Genomic DNA, 22,301 nt, shown 5'->3' on the forward strand with positions numbered 1-22,301 from the left:
TTGGAGGTGTATTCGGGGTCATTTGGAGGAAGGGGATCATGCTCTGCGTCAGTATGTCACAGTACATGTTGGCATTCATGGTTCCCTCAATGAACTGTAGCTCCCCAGTGTTGGCAGTACTCATGCAGCCCAAGACCATGACATTCCCACCACTGTAGGCGAGACACATTTTCTTTGTACTCCTCACCTGGTTGCCGCCACACATGCTTGACACTGTCTGAACCAAATAAGTCTTATCTTGGTCTCATTGGACCACAGGACATGGTTTCAGAAATCCATGTCCTTAATCTGCTTGTCTGCAGCAAACCGTTTTCAGGCTGTCTTGTGCATCATCTTTAGAAGAGGCTTCTGGGACAACAGCCCTGCAGACCAGTTTGATGCAGCGTGCGGTGTATGGTCTGAGCACTGACAGGCTGACCCCCCCCACCACCACTTCGGCCTCTGTAGCAATGTCATGGTCTGGGGCTGCATGATTGCTGCCGGCACTGGGGAGCTATGGTTCATTGAGGGAACCATGAATGCCAACATGTACTGTGACATACTGAAGCAGAGCATGATCCCCTCCCTTTGGCGACTGGGCTGCAGGGCAGTATTCCAACATGATAACGACCCCAAATACACCTCCAAAACGACCACTGCCTTGCTATAGAAGCTGAGGGTAGGTGATGGACTGGCCAAGCATGTCTCCAGACCTAAACCCTATTGAGCATCTGTGGGGCATCTTGAAACTGAAGGTGGAGGGTGCACAAGGTCTCTGACATCCACCAGCTACGTGACGTCGTCATGGAGAAGTGGAAGAGGACTCCAGTGGCAACCTGTGAAGCTCTGGTGAACTCTACGCCCAAGAGAGCTAAGGCAGTGCTGGAAAATAATGGTGGCCACACAAAATATTGACACTTTGGGCCCCATTTGGACATTATCACTTAGGGGTGTACTCACTTTTGTTGTCAGCAGTTTAGACATTAATGGCTGTGTGTTGTGTAATTTTGAGGGGACAGCACATTTACACTGTTATACAAGCTGTAGACTCACTACTTTATATTGTAGCCAAGTGTCATTTCTTCAGTGTTGTCACATGAAAAGATATACTTAAATATTTACAAAATGTGAGGGGGTGTACTCACTTCTGTAACATACTGTATGTTCCACTGTATTTCATTCTTCTGTCTGAATATAAAGCTTTATTTATTTGCCAGGTCTTTGATTTTGTATCAACTTAGCATGTTTTTGGACTTTTATGATTTTGTTCAGTTTTGCCTTATTTATTAACAGTACTAAAAATTCTGTGTTCACTTTGTTGCCTTTTAATTTGAGGCAGCATTGTCAATTTAAGCTTTTTTTTACTTTGTTATTTTGACTTCTCCTTTTTCTTTTGTTTTCTGTTGTGTTCCAGTCTAAGCTCTATATGAAAGATGTACTTCTTTTTTCGTATGACTGGAAAGTACTCGTGTGTAAATATTTTAAAAAATTGTCTCCATTTAATGTAAAACGTCTATTCTCCCTCTGATTTAAATTTGAACATAAACATATATTAACTTATTAGGCTGATCACTGTGTCCATATTTATTTTTCACTCTTTTACATTATAAGCTTGGATATAAATGTTTTCTTCCTGTATAGTGCTCATAATATATTCTCTGTAAAATTACTTATCTGTGTGTGTGATCTGTCTCTCAAAATCATAGTACCTTACCTGGTGAACTTTCATAGAATCATAGAGTTGGAAAGGATCTCCAGGGTCATCTAGTCCACCCCCCCTGCACAATGCAGGAAACTCACAAACACCTCCCCCTACCTTTCATTGTTTTCCTTAGTTTCATTCACTCCTGCAATTGCAAGTTCCAGTTTCAGCCACTGCCATTTGAGGAGAAGCTTGAGGGAAAAGATCCTACGGTGCATTTTATTGCACAGTTGAGTTGGCAGGTGTCATGGGATATTATGCTCGCTGGATGCTGTTACCAAGGTTACCTAGGATGCAGATTCTAGAAGCTCTTGGGGAGAATAAAAAGGCAGTTGTTTAGTCTGGGAGCATCATTTGTAGAGAACATAGAAAAAGTTTGGCTCCTTTGGTGAGTGAAATGAAGAACAGAGTACTCATCCCAAGTTTAAGTTTCCTTTCCCAGGGAGAAGAAAATGGGAACAGATCTATTTCTAGTCAGGCATGCATAAACTGTTGATGGTGTGACAGGGTTGAATTAGTCAAACTTTCGTCTTTAGTTTACCTGAACTGGTAGTTGGTATGTTTGTTGATATGTATATTACATACACACACTTGTATTGTTCTTGAATTCATGTATCTATATACTGATGTATGAGAAATATTTGGAAGTGGATTCTGAATATTTTATGTATTCATATGTAGTGATTTGAATCCTTATTATTCATATCAGTTTACACTGATAACTGCATTTTGTATTATTTTACAACAGCTAATAATTCTTCATTTGTGTAGCGGCAAGGCTTAATCAGTCAAACTACAGAATGTTTCCCAGGTTGAGAAATTGCTATGGCAACAGATTTATGGTTCTGTTGGACTCTTTACTTTTAACCATTTAAAATTAGAATGTAGCATTGTTTATGCAATTGCCTACACAATGCTGCATGATTTTTCTATGCTTGGAAATTGCATGGATATGTAATTCCTGATGGATAGTAATGTTTAGTCTGTTGCTGTAAGCATCAGCATTGGTGACCAGTGAGTTTTTATTGGCTAAGCCAAGTATTCTTAGGCCACAGAGGCAGCTGCTTCAAAAGGTTTCTGCTCTGAGGCCATAAACACAGTGTCTCCCTCACTGAACTGTTGGTTTTTGGTTTTAGCCTCCCCCCCCAAGAATGTTTGTTTCCTGCATGGTCTCAAGGGAAGCTTTCCAAATCTAAGTCTGTACCCAGACCTGGAAAAAACTTGGCACTCTGCAGCTCACTCATCTCAAGGGAGTCGCCTGAAGTTCCCTGTTCGTTCTCTTGCATTCAAGATTGTTTGGATTGTATCCCTTAAACCCAAAAGCAAGTGGGCACTGGGTAACAAATTGACAATCAGCAAGGCACTTCCAGGCACTGTTGGAGATCTGTAGTACAGTGATTACATGATATTCTTCTCCTATGTCTACCATTAAAGCCTGTGATGACATCATGCGTGGATCAAGATTGGCATTTGCCATAGAAAAGAGTTTTTCTGATGTGATGATACAGGAATGTACTGTGACAGTTGGGTTAAAGACCCAAAGATAAAAGAAGTCAGAATGTGAGGGCCCAGTAGTTCCATATCTAAACATAAATATTACCAAATATACAAAATATGTGTATTTATTACAAACTATATAAAAATGAATTTAGGCCCAAATAGTAGCCTCAAATCAGAATACTATCATACAGTTAGACATTTCATTGACCTTCATTGACCTCCTTCAGTGGTCAAACAATGTTGTGATGCTATGGCTCCAAACATTACAATGATAATACAGTTATTTCTTAAACTTGGACTAAGTTAAAATTGTTCTGCAGGAGAAAGGGAAAGAAAAAAACATTATTAAAATTAGTACATTATTATTAATATGACAAAGATTGTTCAAAAATATTTTGAGTTATTTATAATCAATATCTGTTGAGGCAGAAATACAATTCAGAGGCCTCATTTTAAATAACCTGCTGTCCTGGTCAGGTACATGTGTCTTGAATGGTAAATTCAGTCGTGTAGCTTAAAAAGTATCCAAGGATATCCTGATGAACACAGTTTTTTAAATATTATGGAGAAGAACTCATATGACATGAAAAATTAAAATCAAATAATAGTACATATCCATAGAGATTAATTACCTTCCTCACCTGCTCCCCCCCAAAAAATTTAGATGCAGTCTGATGCCATTAGTATGTAATATTGTATAGTGCAAGTATGCTATCCATATATATCAGGCAAGGGAAAGATGCTATAGAATGGAGAAAAAACACACATTGTGCATGTGACCAACCACAGGTTACAGAAGGGATGGGGGAAGGGAGAAGATTCAGATGTGTTAATAAATACCAGTATTACCTCACACAATAGATTAATACTATAAGGACAACATTCTATCAAACTATAATGGGGTAAAAGCCCACAGGGAAAAAAGCTCACAGAAAAAAAACCCATAGAAAATGCCCACACGGAAAGAAGCCCACATGGGAAAATACCATGTAAAGCACCATAGATACTTATAAATCTTCTTTGTAGTCCCTGTGCAGTCCCACACATGGGTTCGTGCCATTGCTTGAAGCTGACCTCGGAGAACTCCAATAGCAGCGTAGTATGTTTTGGCAGGCTCTTCCCCTGCTCTGGGGATCAAGCATGCAGTGCACATGCCTAGAGCAGAGGAGGAGTTCTGCTGCTCACTGTTTCTTTTTTGCCGCCGCCCTTACTGGGCCTCGCTGTGCTAGCTCCTTTCCTCAGTGTTTCCATTTCACCTTCAAATTTCGCTGTTCTTCATCTTTCTTCATCTTTCTTCCTCTTTGTTGTTGTCTTCTGAATGTTTTTTTTTTTAAAGGACCCTTGTAAGTTTTTTCTTGACTTTCTCCCTCCTTTTCCGCCCCCTCTCACCCTGGCGGACAAGAAAGTGATGGCCACCTTTTAAAAAAGGTGCCTCAAGTGCCGAGCCAAACTTCCCTCAACAGACGGACGTTCCTACTGTCTTTTGTGTTTGAGGGAAGGGCACAAAGTAGATAGTTGTGTCCACTGTTGCGGCTTTGGAAAACAGATGCGAAAAAACCAAGCTGTGCGACTCCGAAGCTACTTACTTACTCTTATGCCCCACTCCGACACTTCGAGATCATCGCCACCTTGAAAAGTACCATGTAAAACACCAAAGATACTTATAATTGTGGATTACCATTCACCTCCATTTATGAGAATGAACAGGTATTACCTATATTTTATGTTCATTCTCATAAATGGAGGTGAATGGTTATCCACAATTACAAGTATCTATGGTGCATTACATGGTATTTTTTCATGTGGGCATCTTTCCATGTGGGTTTTTCCTGTGAGCATTTGTGACCGTGGGTTTTTTCTCTGTGAGCTTTTTTCCTGTGGGCTTTTTTCATGGAAACCTGTGAAACACATAACCCAGTATAAAATTAAATTGGTTTCATTGTTTTCCAGTGCAAAGAATTTCTCATATTGTGAGAGAGACTGCAGTCTAAATCCATAGACAAATACTAGCCAATGATAGTTTTCAGTTGAATATAAGGCATTCAGATGTTGCATAATGCTTGTCTTTTAGCTTCTTCCTGTTCATCTGGCCTCTGACTAGGAGCTGTTAACCAATAATGAAGCTTCTTCCTGACTCTGGTACAAAATCCATTCCAAAAAAGGGGAGAGATGAGTTGTACTTCGGTTTAGGGCCTGTTGAATTGTATGATCCTCTAGAACCAACTACCATCTCAGACTTGACTCTGTAGGTCACGTGTTGACAATTTATACATTTTCCTTAAACTTGCTGTTAAAGTATAGTTAATAGGGGTTCTCATTGTTTCGAAGATATGAGAGAATAGGAGCCTCTGAGGGGCATTTGTAGCTTGCCTTACTCAGTGGTTCAGTGTGTGATATGTCTGTGAGGGACAAGGCTTAGCCATGTGGGTTGGTGAAAAAAATTAGAATCAGGATCCATGGCTTTCTAAAATTTGAGGATTGCTGTTGTAGGGCCTTTATATGAATGAGTTTATTGAGCAGATATATTTCTAGCAGTTTGACAAATTTATGTAGATCTTGTGTAGCACTTTGTTAATATATAAGGAGTTTACCATATTCTTAAACTGAGGCACTAATTATGACTTTCATTTCTTTTAGGAAATCCCAGATGTTGTGTCCTGTGCTATCTGAAGCTTAATCTCTTCTGTAGTAGTTGGCGGAAGGAATGTAAACATAACATTTTAAATCTGTGAAGAAATTGGCAGAGGTGCAGTTGACGGGTAAATAATCTTGTGGAATTGAATGTGTTGGAAATTGTCTTCACCCAGATGTTTAACCCACGGGGCTGATCATATCTGGAAAGCATACATGTGCACAACAGTATTAAATATTCTCCATTGTTTGTGAGAGACACCATTCAGGTTCAAGTTCTTAAATCTAGGCCGTAATAATACACCATGTTGTAGTGAGTTGCAGTAGCACAAGTAGTTGGCCTATGATACATTGTGTTCTCTTACACAGATCAGCATTAGGATGTTGCCCAGCACTGCTTTAGGGATTTTGTCATAGCCAAGAATAGCTCCCATATCTTTCAAACCTCAGTCAGATGGTTGCCTTACAGTTACAAAAGAAGCTTTTCTTGTTTGCTGTATGCTGTACTTTTGTGCATTGCGAATCTTGTTCTGTAGAGCTAGTTTTGGCAGTACCCTAGCAACGGGCAGTTCCTATAGTTTCTTATAGGGAATTTGAGACTAGTTGAATGTGGACCTATAGGCACTTGTGTATCTCGTTAGTATAATAATACTAAGTGTATAATATATAATGTTTTTAACATAAAGTGTAAATACATTATTGTTATGGCTTGAAATCACTATAACCCAGCATAATATATTCCAGTGTAATGTAGTGGGTTTGGAGTGTAGGCTTCTAGGTGTGAATCCAGCATGGCCATATGTGGGGTGATGCTGGAACTGAATACTGTTGCAATAAACTGCCACAAATCTGGTGTGACTTACATGGAGGCAAACTTTACTTCAACCATCCTGGGATCTCCAAAAAGCTGGTGACTGAGGTTGTAGGAACTATGTAGACAAAAAGCTGAACTGCATGGGATGCTACAGTGAGGAAAGTGATCTAGGTGAAATTACTTGCGTTAACAAAGCTCTCTTTGCAAATGTAAGGACTGTAGGAAGAAGGGGAAGTTGGTCATGATTTCAGGTGTTCCATCTTCTTGCTGCAGCTCCCTTGGCAGAGTTGCTTTTTTGTCTGTGTATGAACTGTAACTTTCAGCATCAGCCTTTTGGTTATTGAGAAAAAGGATGTTTGTTGCATTCACACTTAGTAAGATTCAGACATTGTAGTTTGGTAGACTGATTTAAGTCATTTTGAATATTACAGTTACATACTTAAAGCTGTACAGTACTCGGCTTAGTTCCTAAAGTATTTGGTAAGATCTCATCAGTTCTTACTGTCTCTAGCTCAGTATCCTGGTTATAGAGTGAAAGTAATCATTAGCTTACAAGGTTGAATGAGAGAGAGTATAAAGAATTTTGGACATAGGTAAGCTAGCTACATTTATACAGATATGAGTCATAATGCTCATGTTCATGTTCATAGTCATCTTGCAGAAAGCTTCTGTATACTTCACTGTTGATCAGTGGTATTCTTGCCAAGGGTTTCAATAAAAGTAACTAACTCTTAATATAGCATTCATCTGGTATGCTGAGCGGGGCCTTTTGAGTGTCCTGTTACACTAGTGCATCATTGGTTCACAAAGCATAATGGGAGCTAGTTATTTAGTGCTCTTATTGATTTAAAATAATTGTAGTAATTTATTCCAGAGGTGGCCAACGGTAGCTCTCCAGGTGTTTTTTGCCTACAACTCCCATCAGCTTCAGCCATCAGCCATGCTGGCTGGGGCTGATGAGAGTTGTAGGCAAAAAACATCTGGAGAGCTACCATTGACCACCCCTGATTTATTCTATACCTGTTGTGTCGGAAACAAGAATGCTATTTTTGTAATAGCTTAAATTTTCCAGGCTCATGTTTCAGTATGCATGTTAGAAAGTACTGTGTTCTATGTTTACATTACCATTTTTTAAACTCTTTAAATGGTACTTAAATTGCAAGGCTTCCTGCATGCAGTTAAATATGCCTACATTCTCTGCAAACAACTGTGTGCATTGAACTAAATGTCCTAAGACGATCACATATTTGAATCTAGGAGACTATGAGACAATCTACATATTCAAAAGACTCTCTTGGTGCATAGTTTTTGTATAATTTCAGGCTGTGGTGAGTGGAGAATAAGTATACTTGACTTGCTGTTCTGTATAAAAGCAGCAACACAAACCCCTTATTTTTGATAGAGAAAGCTATTGTGTTGGGATGAGAGTTTTAGATTAGGATTCTTATTTTTTATATGCAAGATGTCCTTATATGAAAAAGTATTTATATACAGTTTCAATGTAGTCTGGTTGTACCATCCCTAAAAAGTTGTACAACGTATAATTCTGAAGATACAAATTGAATTCATTAGTGGTGTTTCTTGGTTAAGCTCTATATCTGAAGTCTGTCAGTTAAATGTTATCACAAACAATTGTGATTTTCCAAAGCTGCTGTTTACCATTGTTATTGTGGTTGTCTTAGCAAATTTTGCTTGGCTAATGAAGGTATTTCTTGCATTTTGCAAGAAAATTTATTTTTTATTGATGATTAATTCACTTGTTTTGCAGATTTTGTTGCAAATTAAGCAAGCATGGGTGCATTTTTGGATAAGCCAAAAACTGAGAAGCATAATGCTCATGGGACTGGAAATGGTCTGCGTTATGGGCTTAGCAGTATGCAAGGATGGAGAGTGGAAATGGAAGATGCTCACACAGCTGTTGTAGGCATTCCTCATGGCTTGGAGGACTGGTCCTTTTTTGCTGTTTATGACGGTCATGCAGGTTCTCGTGTGGCAAATTACTGCTCCAACCACTTATTAGAACACATCACTAATAATGAAGACTTCAGGGGAACAGAACAGCCCGGCTCTGCTCTTGAACCTTCCGTGGAGAATGTAAAGAGTGGAATCAGAACTGGCTTTTTGAAAATTGATGAATATATGCGCAATTTTTCAGACCTTAGAAATGGCATGGACAGGAGTGGCTCAACAGCAGTGGGAGTTATGATTTCACCTGAGCACATTTACTTTATCAACTGTGGAGACTCACGTGCTGTTCTCTATAGGAATGGACAAGTCTGCTTTTCAACACAGGATCACAAGCCTTGCAATCCAAGGGAGAAGGAGCGAATCCAGAATGCAGGCGGGAGTGTCATGATTCAACGTGTTAATGGCTCGTTAGCAGTTTCTCGTGCTCTGGGGGACTATGACTACAAGTGTGTTGATGGCAAAGGCCCTACAGAACAACTTGTTTCTCCGGAGCCTGAGGTTTATGAAATTGTAAGAGCAGAAGAGGATGAGTTTGTTGTCTTAGCTTGTGATGGAATCTGGGATGTAATGAGCAACGAGGAGCTCTGTGAATTTGTTAAGTCTAGGCTTGAAGTATCAGATGATCTGGAAAAAGTGTGCAATTGGGTGGTGGATACTTGTTTACACAAGGTATGTAACCTGTTCTTGTCATGAATTTCATCTCAAAAGATGCAGTAAAGTCCTTGGATCTGCTGTACTGTGGCAAAAGTAGTAGATGGTTATAAAAACCGAAACCCTAGTAAAATAAATGGTAATTTGACAACTCTTCTGCATTTGTGGTTAGTGTCTTGTTATGTTTCATTGAGGGATTACTCTGAGAATAAACTTGCACAATTTCATACTTGTTAGGAATTTATATGCTCATTGGATTTGGAATCCTCACTGTATTGTATGCAATATTATATTGAATTGTTTTTATCCCAAGCCCTAAATTTTCATTAGAGTACTTTCTTTCTTTGAGCAAGATATTTTAAATGTCCAAAAATTATGAGACTTCTGGAAAAAAAAGACAAACTCCTCTGTTTTACCCAGTCTCAGGAATTGCTATGGCCCGCATCTAAAAGAGAGCCTCTAATTTACAATTGTTGAAGGTTTTCTGAATTGTTAAGTGATTTTTCCAAACCAAAGTATTTTTCAATCTGGTATTGTTGTTTAGTGTACCGGTATTGCTTTCAGGATGAAAGGAATTCTAGACTTGGAGTGTCGTGTATAAAACTGAGGATAGATTGTTCATTTCCCCCTCCTTTCCCAAACTCATGAATTCCAGAGCTGTGGGAGAGGTAGACATGTGCAGAAACATTATGGTAATATTGACAAAATCAGAATTTGATTTTTTCCCAGGAAAGAAAACTTTCATGGTGCCAATTTATCAAATTTTGATCAACTTTTAGCATTATTTCAGTATTCAGAATCCAAATGCAGAATTGTATGATGCTTAAAGTATTAAGAGTTCAGTGGTTTTTCTTGATCTCATCTTCTTATGGGTTAATGTGAGAGATGACAGTAGTGTTTTTAGTACTGTTGGTGTAAATTTATATTAAATTGCCTGTCAGGAAGTTACAAAGTATTGCATTAGATGTCTGGGAGTCTAATAAGTCACACAGGAAAATATGGTTAGGATAATTCTATTTACGTAGAACATGATGGTGCTCAGGAACACCTTTCCTGACACTGCCAAGTGTTTCTAAATAGTAGGTAGGGCTTTTTCCCAGCAGGGCTTCTGATCAGTGACTGGAGATCTTATTGGCTGTGCCACCATAGCACAGGGATCTTCACAAGGACAGAAGGTGTGTGTATGCAGGAAAATGTTTTTAAACAATGTGTTAATTTTAAAAGGCATCCTGTTAACAGGACTTCTGCCTGAAGTGTTGAAGAATTACCGTATTTTTCGGTCCATAAGGCGCTCCGGACCATAGGACGCACCTTCCTCCTGGGGGGCGATCCGCTGCCTCCGCCTCTGACCCTGGTGCTTCCCCCGCGCCTGCCTGCCTGGCTCCAGCTCTGCTTCCAGCAAGCGCTGGGATCGCTCTACGCTACCCCCACCGCAAACCCAGCGCTTCGCGAGCACCGGCTGCAGAGGGGGCAGCGTGCTTCCTCCGTGCCTGTCTGCCTGGCTCCAGCTCTGACGCTTACAGCAAGCACCAGGATCGCTCCCTCCACCCTCCGATCCCAGCGCTTGCTTTAAGCATCAGAGCTGGAGCCAGGCAGACAGGCACGGAGGAAGCACGCCGCCCCCTCCGCAGCCGGCGCTCGCTCGGGTTTGTGGAGGGGGCAGGTGCTTCCTCTGTGCCTGCCTGCCTGCCTGGCTCCAGCTCTGATTCTTAAAGCGAGCGCCGGGATTGGAGGGCGGAGGGAGCGATCCTGGGCGCTTGCTTTAAGCATCAGAGCTGGAACCAGGCAGACAGGCACAGAGGAAGCACGCTGCCCCCTCCACAGCCGGTGCTCGCGAAGCGCTGGGTTTGCGGTGGGGGCACCGTGGAGCGATCCCAGCGCTTGCTGGAAACAGAGCTGGAGCCAGGCCGGCAGACGCGGGAGAAGCTCCGGGATCGGAGGCGGAGGCAGCAGATCACCCCCCCCAGAGGAAGGTACGTCCTATCGTCCCTTCGCTCCATAAGACGCACACACTCCCCCCCCCACTTTTTTTGAGGGGAAAGTGCGTCTTATGGTCCGAAAAATATGGTACTATTGAATTATGCATGGACCTTACTCCCTGAGATTTTGTCATTGGTGCTGCCTCTTGTGGCAGCTATTTTGTAGCTGGCTCTCTTATGTAGCAGCTTTCTTTTGGTTGCTCCCACCATCCAGTATCTGAATTCTAAAGGTGTCTGAAGGCTCAGAAAGGTTGGACACCCCTGATACAGAACATTTTCTTCAGGAAATCTGCTTGAAGCAGCTTTATTAAGTACAAAGAACAGCAACTGATCAGGCATTTGGAGTACCATCCTGATGAGGAAAGGCTGGAGAATCTGGGTCTTTGGTCTAAAAAAAAAATGAAGAGGAGATGTAATAGAATTATACAATTATGTGTGAGGCAGTTATAGTGGATAGAGAGAACTCTCTTCTCCCTTTTCCATAATGTTAGAACTCTGGGTGGGCACATGTTGCAGTTGTTGAGAAATAGGTTCAGGGCAGACAAAAGGAAGTACTACTTTGCCCAACAGGTAATTAAACTATGAAATTTCTTGCCGGTTGAGGTGGTGATGGTCATGAGCACAGATAGTTTTAAAAGGGACTTTGATTCATGGAGGGAGAGGTCCATAATTGGCTACTGGCCATGGTGAGGAAGACAGCAGCAGGTGAAGCCTTCAGCCTCCGTGCCTTGTTTGCCTCTGGGACAATTGGTTGGCTGCTGTGTGATACAGTATACTGGACTTAATGGACTACAGGGCTGATTCAGATGGTTATTCTTATGTTTTTATGTTCTTACAGTTTGGTGTAGTGGTTAAGTGCACAGAGTCTGATCTGGGAGAACCGGATTTGATTCCCTTCTCCTCCACATGCATCTGCTGATGTGACCTTGAGTCAGTCACAAGTTCTTGCAGAGCTGTTCCTCTTGAGCAGTTTCTGTTAGAACTCTCTCAGCTCCATCTACCTCACAGGGTGTGGGGGGGGAAGGGAAAGGAGATTGTAAGCCACTCTGAGAGTCCTTTAGGTTGTTTTATTGTTATAATGTGACTGTCATCGAATTGTGACTGTTGTTAGCTGCCCTGAGCCTGACTGGGGAGGGTGGGATATAAGTGCAATCAATAAATAACTAATCTCTTCTCTTCTTAGTTTGAATTTCATCTTTTAAAGATATCAATTGTGAATAAGCATATGAGGTTTATTTTAGGTGGAACAATATACACTAAATATCTAAAATGTACTGTTTTTTCCTTTTCAAATATAGGGGAGTCGTGATAATATGAGTATTGTACTAGTTTGCTTTTCAAATGCTCCTAAGGTCTCAGATGAGGCAGTGAAAAGAGATGCAGAGTTGGATAAGCACTTGGAATCACGGGTGGAAGGTAAGCAATCACATTCTGCATTCAAAATTTTTCTTACAATTTGAGTCATATCCACACATTGAACAATTGAAGCAACTTTAGGCAAAATTAGACCACTGTTGAACATTGTGGTCAAAAATGTTAACTTTCTAGAGGCTGGCTTATTGGCTCCTCCTGATGAAAGGTATCTCGGGAAGCAAAACAAGCCCTATTGAAGAGCAGACAAACTTGCTTGTTAGTCAGTAGTAAGTGTTGAATAATTAAGAACTTGTGCTGTATGTGCCTGGATAAGCTAAAACAGCTGCACAATTAATGTCTTGTAAACTTTGTCTCCATGTAAGTACACAGACTGAAAGATAAGTATTGGCAGCCTTGGTCAAATTGGTTACTCTTCTTTGAGGGGGGTGGTGTTGGGTGCATGTGGTGCTCTAGAACTTAACATATTACTTAGCAACAGCTTACTTTTTAAACTCTGAGAATTCTGTGTCCAATGCCTTTAAATGAAAGTCTAAATAGAAGATGAGGAAAAAAGTCAAATTGAATTGGCTTTCTTGGCTTCTTCTTGTAACGTATAGTATCAAATTAAAGTTGCTAAGTTTTCTTGTGCTCTCTTCCATATTTAGAAGACTTTATAAAGGAGTCAACATTCTGTTTACATATAGGAGGGGTTGTGATGGAGCCAGCCTCTAAGTTAGAGAAAGGCTGTGCATACTGTCCTGTTGGATTTAACTCTAAATACAAGATTGGGAAGATCCCATGAGAAGGAGAGATGTGTTGGGTTTTAGAAAATTGTTTAATTGTTATCTTGGCAACCGGTAATAATATGTAGGCCACAGAGAAGAGAAATGGTTTGATTATATATTGTTTCCTAACTGGCTTTTTATTTTTTGAAAACATACCACTCGTTATTTATTTATTCAACTTATTAATTGCCCCATCCCGGCTAACAGTGGGCTCTGGGCAATGTACATCAATAATAAAAGTACATAAATTTTCAATCAGTAAAACAGTTCAAGCCCAAAACATATATTTTGCACCTCTTCCCTGATGGTTCCTTATTAATTTCTTATATTCCAGACTGCTGGGTGTCATATCGAGGGGGGAAGAGCCCAGCTCGGTAACTGTTGCTGACCTTACTCAAAAGCCTGGTGGAATATCTCTGCATTACATGCACTGTGGAATTGCATAAGATTCCACAGGGCCCTTATGCATCTGGCAGGGAGTTCCACCAGGTCAGTGCTAGGACTGAAAATGTCCTGGCCTTGTCAAGGACAGCCAACTTCTTTAGGGCCGGAGATCACCAACAAGTTATTACTAGTAGAGTGTAATGCTCTTCCAGAGATGTAGTGGAGGAGGTGGTCCCATCAATATCTTGGTCCCAGACCTCTCAAGGTCTTGAAGGTGGTAACCAGAACCTTGAATCTGACTCAGTACTTGACTGGAAGCCAGTGTAGCTGATGCAGCACATTTTGAATATGTGCTGACCGTGGTGTTATTGTCAGGACTTGCACTGCCGCATTCTGGACCCATTGGAGCTTCTGGGGCAGATCCAGGGGCAGAGCAGTGTAGAGCGAGTTACAGTAGTCTAACCTAGAGGCAACTGTTGCATGGATTACTGTGGCCAGATCAGAGCTAGACAAGAGGGGAGCCAGTTGCTGAGCTTGGCGGAGATGAAAAAAAAATTCTTAGCTCTTCTTCCAAAAGTCAGATATAAAAAGTAAAATACAAAAAGTAAACTCACATCACAAAACTAGATAGGTAAGAAGTAAAACCAACAATTTAGAATAGCTGCATTATAGCTATGGTCACTGTGTGTGTCCAGGGAAACAGAAATACAGCATGAGGCTTTTTAAAAGGAAACTTTCCAATGAACATATGAAATGTAAACCAAGCATTCTAAAATGCAAGCTTGGTTATAAAAAAGGTAAAGGTAATTCCCTGTGCAAGGACTACTCGTTTCTGCCTCTGGGGTGACGTTGCTTTCACAACGTTTTCATGGCAGACTTCTTACGGGGTGGTTTGCCATTGCCTTCCCCAGTCATCTACACTTTTCCCCCAGCAAGCTGGGTACTCATTTTACCGACCTTGGAAGGATGGAAGGCCGTGTCAACCTGAAGCCGGCTACCTGAAACCAGCTTCTGCAGGGATTGAACTCAGGTCATGAGCAGGGAGCTCAGACTGCAGTACTGCAGCTTTACCACTCTGTGCCATGGGGTTCTGTAGCTTGGTTATACTCTTCACTTAACAGGTCATGACTGAAACATTACTAATCTTCAGTGGCTAAAGTATATCATAATTCTGTATTACTGATCAGTTGAATATATACAGGCAAAACTGCAACAGTACTCTTGAGAAGTTTGTAGATTAGCTCCCGTTGAAACTGAAATCAAGTCAAGTCACTCAGTACCTTTATTGGCATAAAGAAGCCTAAATCCTGAAATGAAGAATTCGTTAACTTGTCGTTTATTAGATTGATTGGTACCTACTACTCCCTCATTGATACCCAGTGCTTTATAAAATCATGCACAGTTTGGAGACAGTTTACAAAGAACTTTTTTTCCTCCTAAAATATTAGAACTCAAGTGAAGCTGACGGGCAGTATCAGGACAGGCAAGAGGAAATACTTCTTTACATAGCAAGTGATTAAAATATAGAATTCACTGTCAGAGGATGCAGTGATGGGCATGGGCATAGACGGTTTTAAAAAGGTATGAGAGAGATTCCTGGAGGATAAGTCTGTCATTGGTTGCTAGCTGTGGTGACTGGCTGGAATTCAGAAGCTGATTGCTTCTGCATGTGGTACAGTGGTTCTGTTAAATCAGGGGTGTCAAATTCATTTGTTATGAGGAACGAATCTGACATAAATGAGACCTTCTCAGGCTGGGCCTTGTTGGGCTGGGCCATATGTGTACCTATTTAAGATTAGGTAGTAGAGATATAAGAACATAAGAGAAGCCATGTTGGATCAGGCCAACGGCTCATCCAGTCCAACACTCTGTGTCACACAGTGGCAAAAATTTTTATATATACACTCACACTGTGGCTAATAGCCACTGATGGACCTGTGCTCCATATTTTTATCTAAACCACTCTTGAAGGTGGCTATACTTGTGGCCGCCACCACCTCTTGTGGCAGTGAATTCCACATATTAATCACCCTTTGGGTGAAGAAGTACTTCCTTTTATCCGTTTTAACCTGTCTGCTCAGCAATTTCATCGAATGCCCACGAGTTCTTGTATTGTGAGAAAGGGAGAAAAGTACTTCTTTCTCTACTTTCTCCATCCCATGCATTATCTTGTAAACCTCTATCATGTCACCCCGCAGTCGACGTTTCTCCAAGCTAAAGAGTCCCAAGCGTTTCAACCTTTCTTCATAGGGAAAGTGCTCCAGCCCTTTAATCATTCTAGTTGCCCTTCTCTGGACTTTCCCCAATGCTATAATATCCTTTTTGAGGTGCGGCAACCAGAACTGCACACAGTACTCCAAATGAGACCACACTATCGATTTATACAGGGGCATTATGATACTGGCTGATTTGTTTTCAATTCCCTTCCTAATAATTCCCAGCATGGCGTTGGCCTTTTTTATTGCAAACGCACACTGTCTTGACATTTTCATACGCAAACGCACACTGTCTTGACATATAAACTTTATAAACAACACACAATTAAAGATTTTTTAAAAACTTAAAACATGCTTAAAAAATTAGCACTCATTGGTCTTAAAGGTGCTTTCTTTGTATTTCTCCCATGGGACCCAGGGAACTGGGCAAAGGAAGCGCTGGCTCTTTCCTTCCTTCTTCGGGCCAGGAGGGGGAGGAGCCTCAGCCAATAGAAGGAAGAGAGGCTTGGCTTTGCCAAGCTTTGCTGTGTGATTGAGAGAGCCTGGCAAGCTCTGCATCCCTCCTTCCTCCCCAAGGGAGGACCCTCAGCCAGTGGAAAAAATAGAGGTTTTGCTCTCTATAGCTCCTGTGCTATTGATTAATTCCCAGCATGGCGTTGGCCTTTTTTATTGCAATCACACACTGTCTTGACATTTTCAGTGAGTTATCTACCACAACCCCAAGATCTCTCTCTTGGTCAGTCTCTGCCAGTTCACACCCCATCAACTTGTATTTGTAGCTGGAATTTTTGGCCCCAATGTGCATTACTTTGCACTTGGCCACATTGAACCTCATCTGCCACGTTGACGCCCACTCACCCAGCCTCAACAGATCCCTTTGGAGTGCCTCACAATTTTCTCTGGTTCTCGCCCCTCTGAACAATTTAGTGTCATCTGCAAACCTGGCCACTTCACTGCTTACTCCCAACTCCAAATCATTTATGAACAAGTTAAAGAGCATGGGACCCAGTACTGAGCCCTGCGGCACCCCACTGCTTACCGTCCTCCACTGGGAAGACTGCCCATTTATACTCACTCTCTGCTTCCTATTAATTAGCCAGTTTTTGATCCACAAGAGGATCTGTCCTTTTACTCTATGACTCTTGAGCTTACTAAGGAGCCTTTGATGAGGAACTTTATCAAAAGCTTTCTGGAAGTCAAGGTAAACAACATCTATCGGGTATCCTTTGTCCACATGTTTGTTCACCCCCTCAAAGAAATGTAACAGGTTGGTGAGGCAAGATCTTCCCTTACAGAACCCATTCTGAGTCTTCCTCAGTAACTCGTATTCATCAATATGCCTACTCATTCTGTCCTTGATAATGTTTTCTACCAACTTTCAGACTGACTGGCCTTTAGTTTCCCGGATTTCCTCTGGAACCCTTTTTAAAGATGCAGGTGACATTTGCTACCTTCCAGTCCTCAGGAACAGATGCAGATTTCAATGAAAGATTACATATTTTTGTCAGGAGATCCACAGGTTCAGCTTTGAGTTCTTTCAGATCTCTTGGATGTATGCCATCCGGACCTGGTGACTTATTAGTTTTTAATTTGTCTATCAGTTGTAGGACCTCCTCTCTTGTCACCTCAGTCTGACTCAGGTCTTTTAACACTCCTTCCAAAATAAGTGGTTCTGGAGCAGGCAAGCACTTCTCATCTTCCACAGTGAAGACAGAGGCAAAAAATGCATTCAGCTTCTCAGCCATTTCCTTATCCTCCAGTAATCCTTTTACCCCTTAGTCATCCAAGGGCCCCACTGCCTCCCTTGCTGGTTTCCTGCTTCTAACATATTTGAAGAAATTTTTATGCTCCTCATAAGCTTTTTTTGCCTGCCTGATCACAGTCTTGCATTTGATTTGCCACAGCCTGTGTTCCCGTTTATTAATCTCACTTGGACTAGCTTTCCACCGCTTAAAGGAGTCCTTCTTACCTTTTACAGCTTCCATTACTTTGTTTGTTAATCATGTAGGCCTTTTCTTATACGTGTTTGTTACTTTCCTAACTTGTAGTATATATTTTATCTGAGCTTCTAGGATTGTAATTTTAAATAGCCTCCAAGCTTCCCCAAGGGTTTTGACTGTATTTACCTTTCCTTTCAGTTTCCTCTTCACATGCCTCCTCATCTCAGAGAATTTACCCCTTTTAAAGTTAAACGTGGTTGTGCTGGTCTTTTGGGACGACTCTCTATTTATACAAATGGTGAAATCAATAACGTTATGGTCATTGCTCCCGAGTGGTGCGATCACTTTTACATCTCTCACCAAGTCTTGGGCATTACGTAGGACCAAATCCAGGATCGCCCCACCCCTGGTAGGTTCTGTTACCATCTGCTGCATAGCACAGTCATTGAGAGCATCTAGAACTTCAATCTCTTTCTCTCAATCTGAATACCTATTGACCCAATCAATCTGCGGGTAGTTAAAATCATCTATTACAACACAGTTTTTACGTTTAGCCGCTATCTTTAATCCTTCCACCATATTATAATTGTCCTCTATCTTTTGATTTGGTGGGCAATAACAAACTTCCATAGTTAAATTTCCTTTTGGGCCCTCTATTTCGACCCTAAGCATTTCTAGAAGGGAATCTAATTCTTTGACCTCAGTCTTACTGGACTGTATACCCTCTCTGACATACAGAGCCACCCCACCTCCAACCCTTTACTCCCTATCCGTCCAATATAACTTATATCCAGGAATCACCGTGTCCCATTGATTCTCCTCATTCCACCAAGTTTCTGAAATTCCCACAATGTCTATGTTTTCCCCCAACACTAAACATTCCAACTCACCAATTTTACTTCGAACACTTCTAGCATCTTCAAACACTTCTAGCAATCTGAACAGTTATTAATCTTAAAATGCAAAATTCTTTGCTCAGGCAATGATGTACAAATGAAAAAGCAGCTGAATTCTGCTGCTTGTCTAAATTGAGCAGATCAGTATTTTACAGAGATCTGGCTTGGTAGTTTTGAAGAGTAAGGGACTGAGCAGTGCACTGAAACTTGGACCATAAACTTTGTAAATCAAATACATAAAGGTTCAGACTTGCTTTTGGCTAGGCAATATGCCTGTATACCTTGAAGAATAACTTTGCACCCATAAAGGCTAGTAACTTGCTCCATTTTTTAAGACAAGTTTCTTGGAAAGCTGACTTCTGCTACTGTTTCTCTGTGCTACTGTAGAATGATGGTATATGTATAGTTATACTTGTGACTTGTCAAGCCAAAAACAGCTGCCTAGCTTTGTCTGTTTTAAGTGTATTGTCACCTAACAGCACCTAGAGTGATAGATAACAAATAAAAGCTAACATACATTAAAATATCAATAGTAGTGGAAAGAATAGCAGTTCAGCATACACATAAAGGCAGAACAATTTTTTTAAAACCCATTTAAAGCAAGCAGTGACTATATTTTAAACTACCCAGAAATTTCCCTGGGCTTACAGAAGCGATGGGGCTAGTAGGCTGTGATTGGCTTGACTGGTATAAAGATGTTTAGGCTTCTGTTCCTTTAGTCTAGGGGTGTACATTTTTTAAAAATGGGGGGGGGGGGAGCTGGATATCAGGGAGCTGGAAAATATCTGTATTTTTGGTTTTCTAGATTCCAAATATTGGTTTGGTGTTCGGATGCTTTTGGAGTGGGAGCTGGGGATTCCAGTATTTGGCAAATCTAGGGGAGGGGGTTTGGTTTTTTAAAAGAAATTGCTCTGCAGCTGCTGGTGCCTATCCACAGAAGAACCCTCAAGTTTCAAGTAGATTGTGTCAAGGGGTCACATTCTATGGGCTCTTGTCTAAGGTGCCCCAGGAATCCTCTATTGTTTTCAATGGGGAAAAATTTAATGCTTTCTCCAGGGCAGATGGCAGGAGCCAAACACACTTGAGCATGCATCTGCTGGTTAAATGCCTCCCAAGCATACTGAAACAAGAAGCCCAACAGAACCAATGCAGAACTAGGGAATCCCAGTGGAACCACAATCTAGTGTGGTAAGCCTCAAAGAACCAATGTTAGAGAATTCCAGCAGAACAAATTTAAACAAGGAGACACTTTCACAAGCCCGACAGAATGAATGTCAATGCACAAAAGCTGAGCAGAATTACAAGCTAATGTGACATTGCAAACCCAACAGAATCAAAGTCACAGAATCTCAGCAGAACCAGATAACTAGGCACACCTTGTGAGATATAGGCACAAGAAAAGCACTTCCCGAAGCAAGGCCTCAGAAAGTGAGGAAGGGGGGTTGTGCACCCAGATTCTTTTCTCTGCAGTCTGTAGCCATCCCTGGCTAAGGAGAGGAGTGTTAGAAGCTGCAGTAGCCCTTCATCAATGATGGTCCTGTTCCCTTGTCCCACCCCTGTAAAGAAGAAACACAACAGCATTGTTAACCTTCCCCCTCTTCCCTTTAGTGTTCTCCTTAGCCCTTCCCTCAGGGCTCCACTGCACACCTCTTCTGCTACTCTTTCTGTCCCGTTAGCTAGAGTCTTTCTCCAACAAGTTAGGTACCCTACTAGCTGCACTGTGACCTAACTGACTAATCTTTTTTCAGTGTCTCATCCATTTGCATACCCAAGTATACTCAGCCGAGCCTTGCTTCGCTGAATTTATATTTGTTTAGTGACTTTATGTTTTAAAAGATTTTTGGAAACTAACCTGGAGATGGAAGTGAATCCTTTTTTAAAAAGCCCTAATGAATTGTGTTTAGGGTTTCCTGACTGTTCAGCGAGCAGAGTCTAATTCTTTTTTTTCAAGAATTAAGCAGCTGCCTCTTGAATAGCAGAACTCAGAAAGGTCAACCTAAAACTGCCTGGCTTCAATTGTTTCAAAGCCCAGATTATTTACAGCTAATCTGGTCGACTGTTAACAACCTGGCCTCTTAATCACCTAACACTAGCCTAATAAAGGTGGAACTAGCCCTAGACTGAGGTTTGTGCTTTTTACAATTCCTCACACACCTTTATTAAATGTTACCTCTTATTAAAACCTTACAAGTAATTGTTTTACAATTAAATGGCTCAAACCAACAGGAACATTACAAAAACTCCAAACACAGATCCCTTATATGTGATTCTTTTAATCTGCTAAAAACATTCCCATGATTCTACGTACCAACTCACTGCCTACTTATAATAATAATAATAAAATTTTATTTATATCCCGCCCTCCCCGCCTAGGCAGGCTCAGGGCGGCTAACAACATGTCCATACAATAATTATACAAAACTTTTAAAATCAGCATTAGTCTTAAAACCATTCTAATTTACAATTAACAATAAATTAACAATAACAGCATTTCTGGTGCTATTCTGTCAGTTAACATGATGGCGAAAGTCACTTAGGCGAAAGTCACTTAGGCGAATCCATCAATCCAGCAATCCTTCCATCAGCAGTCCTCAAAGGCCGTCCTAAAAAAGGATGGTCTTGCAGGCCCTGTGGAATTGGTCAAGGCTTCGCAGGGCCCGCACCTCTTCCGGGAGCTGGTTCCATAGGTGTGGAGCTACAATAGAGAAGGCCCGTGTGCGGGTGTTCTGCAGTTTCACCTCCTTTGGCCCGGGGATAGCCAGCTTGTTTTTCCCTGCTGACCTCAGTGCTCTCTGGGGCTCATATGGGGAGAGACGGTCCCTCAGGTAGGCAGGTCCTCGACCATATAGGGCTTTAAAGGTAATAACCAGCACTTTGTAGCAAACCCGGTATGTAACTGGCAGCCAGTGCAGTCCGCGCAACTCTGGCTGTATGTGCTCCCACTTCGGGAGCCCTAGTAACAGCCTAGCCACTGCGTTCTGCACCAGCTGCAGCTTCCGTGTTCAGCACAGAGGCAGCCCCATGTAGAGGTCATTACAGTAATCCAATCTTGAGGTGACCATCGCATGAATCACTGTTGCTAGGTCCCAACGCTCTAGGAAAGGGGCCAACTGCCTTGCCCACTTCAGATGAAAGAACGGCGACTTGGCAGTGGCTGCTATCTGGGCCTCCATTGATAATGAAGGCTCCAGTAGAACTCCCAGGCTCCTGACTTGGTGCATCGCTTTCAGCGGTACACCGTCAAAAACCGGGAGAGGTATTTCCCTCCCCAGAGCGCCGCGGCCCACGCAAAGGACCTCTGTCTTCGTCAGGTTAAGCTTCAACCCACTCAGCCTAAGCCAAGTTGCCACGGCCTGCAATGCCTGGTCCAGATTCCCTGGGACGCAGTCAGGTCGGCCATCCATTAGCAGATAGAGCTGGGTGTCATCTGAATATTGATGACAACCAAGCCCAAACCTCCGGGCAATCTGGGCAAGGGGGTGCATGTAGATGTTAAATAACAT

At 41.7% G+C, this 22,301-nt stretch overlaps 1 protein-coding gene across 2 annotated transcripts in view; it reads left to right on the forward strand.

Annotated features, from left to right (window-relative positions):
- PPM1B (protein phosphatase, Mg2+/Mn2+ dependent 1B) overlaps nucleotides 1-22,301 on the forward strand; it is a 99,829-nt gene that overhangs the window by 47,749 nt on the left and 29,779 nt on the right. For both annotated transcript variants that reach the window (XM_060247570.1, XM_060247582.1), the window contains exons 2-4: nucleotides 5,819-5,940; nucleotides 8,395-9,263; nucleotides 12,523-12,640. In XM_060247570.1, coding sequence (XP_060103553.1) covers nucleotides 8,418-9,263; nucleotides 12,523-12,640 — 964 coding nt within the window. In that variant the 5' untranslated portion in view covers nucleotides 5,819-5,940; nucleotides 8,395-8,417. The remainder of the gene's footprint in view (nucleotides 1-5,818; nucleotides 5,941-8,394; nucleotides 9,264-12,522; nucleotides 12,641-22,301) is intronic.

Source organism: Heteronotia binoei, chromosome 1 (genome assembly GCF_032191835.1).
Source record: "Heteronotia binoei isolate CCM8104 ecotype False Entrance Well chromosome 1, APGP_CSIRO_Hbin_v1, whole genome shotgun sequence".
NCBI classification, from domain to species: Eukaryota; Metazoa; Chordata; class Lepidosauria; order Squamata; family Gekkonidae; genus Heteronotia; species Heteronotia binoei.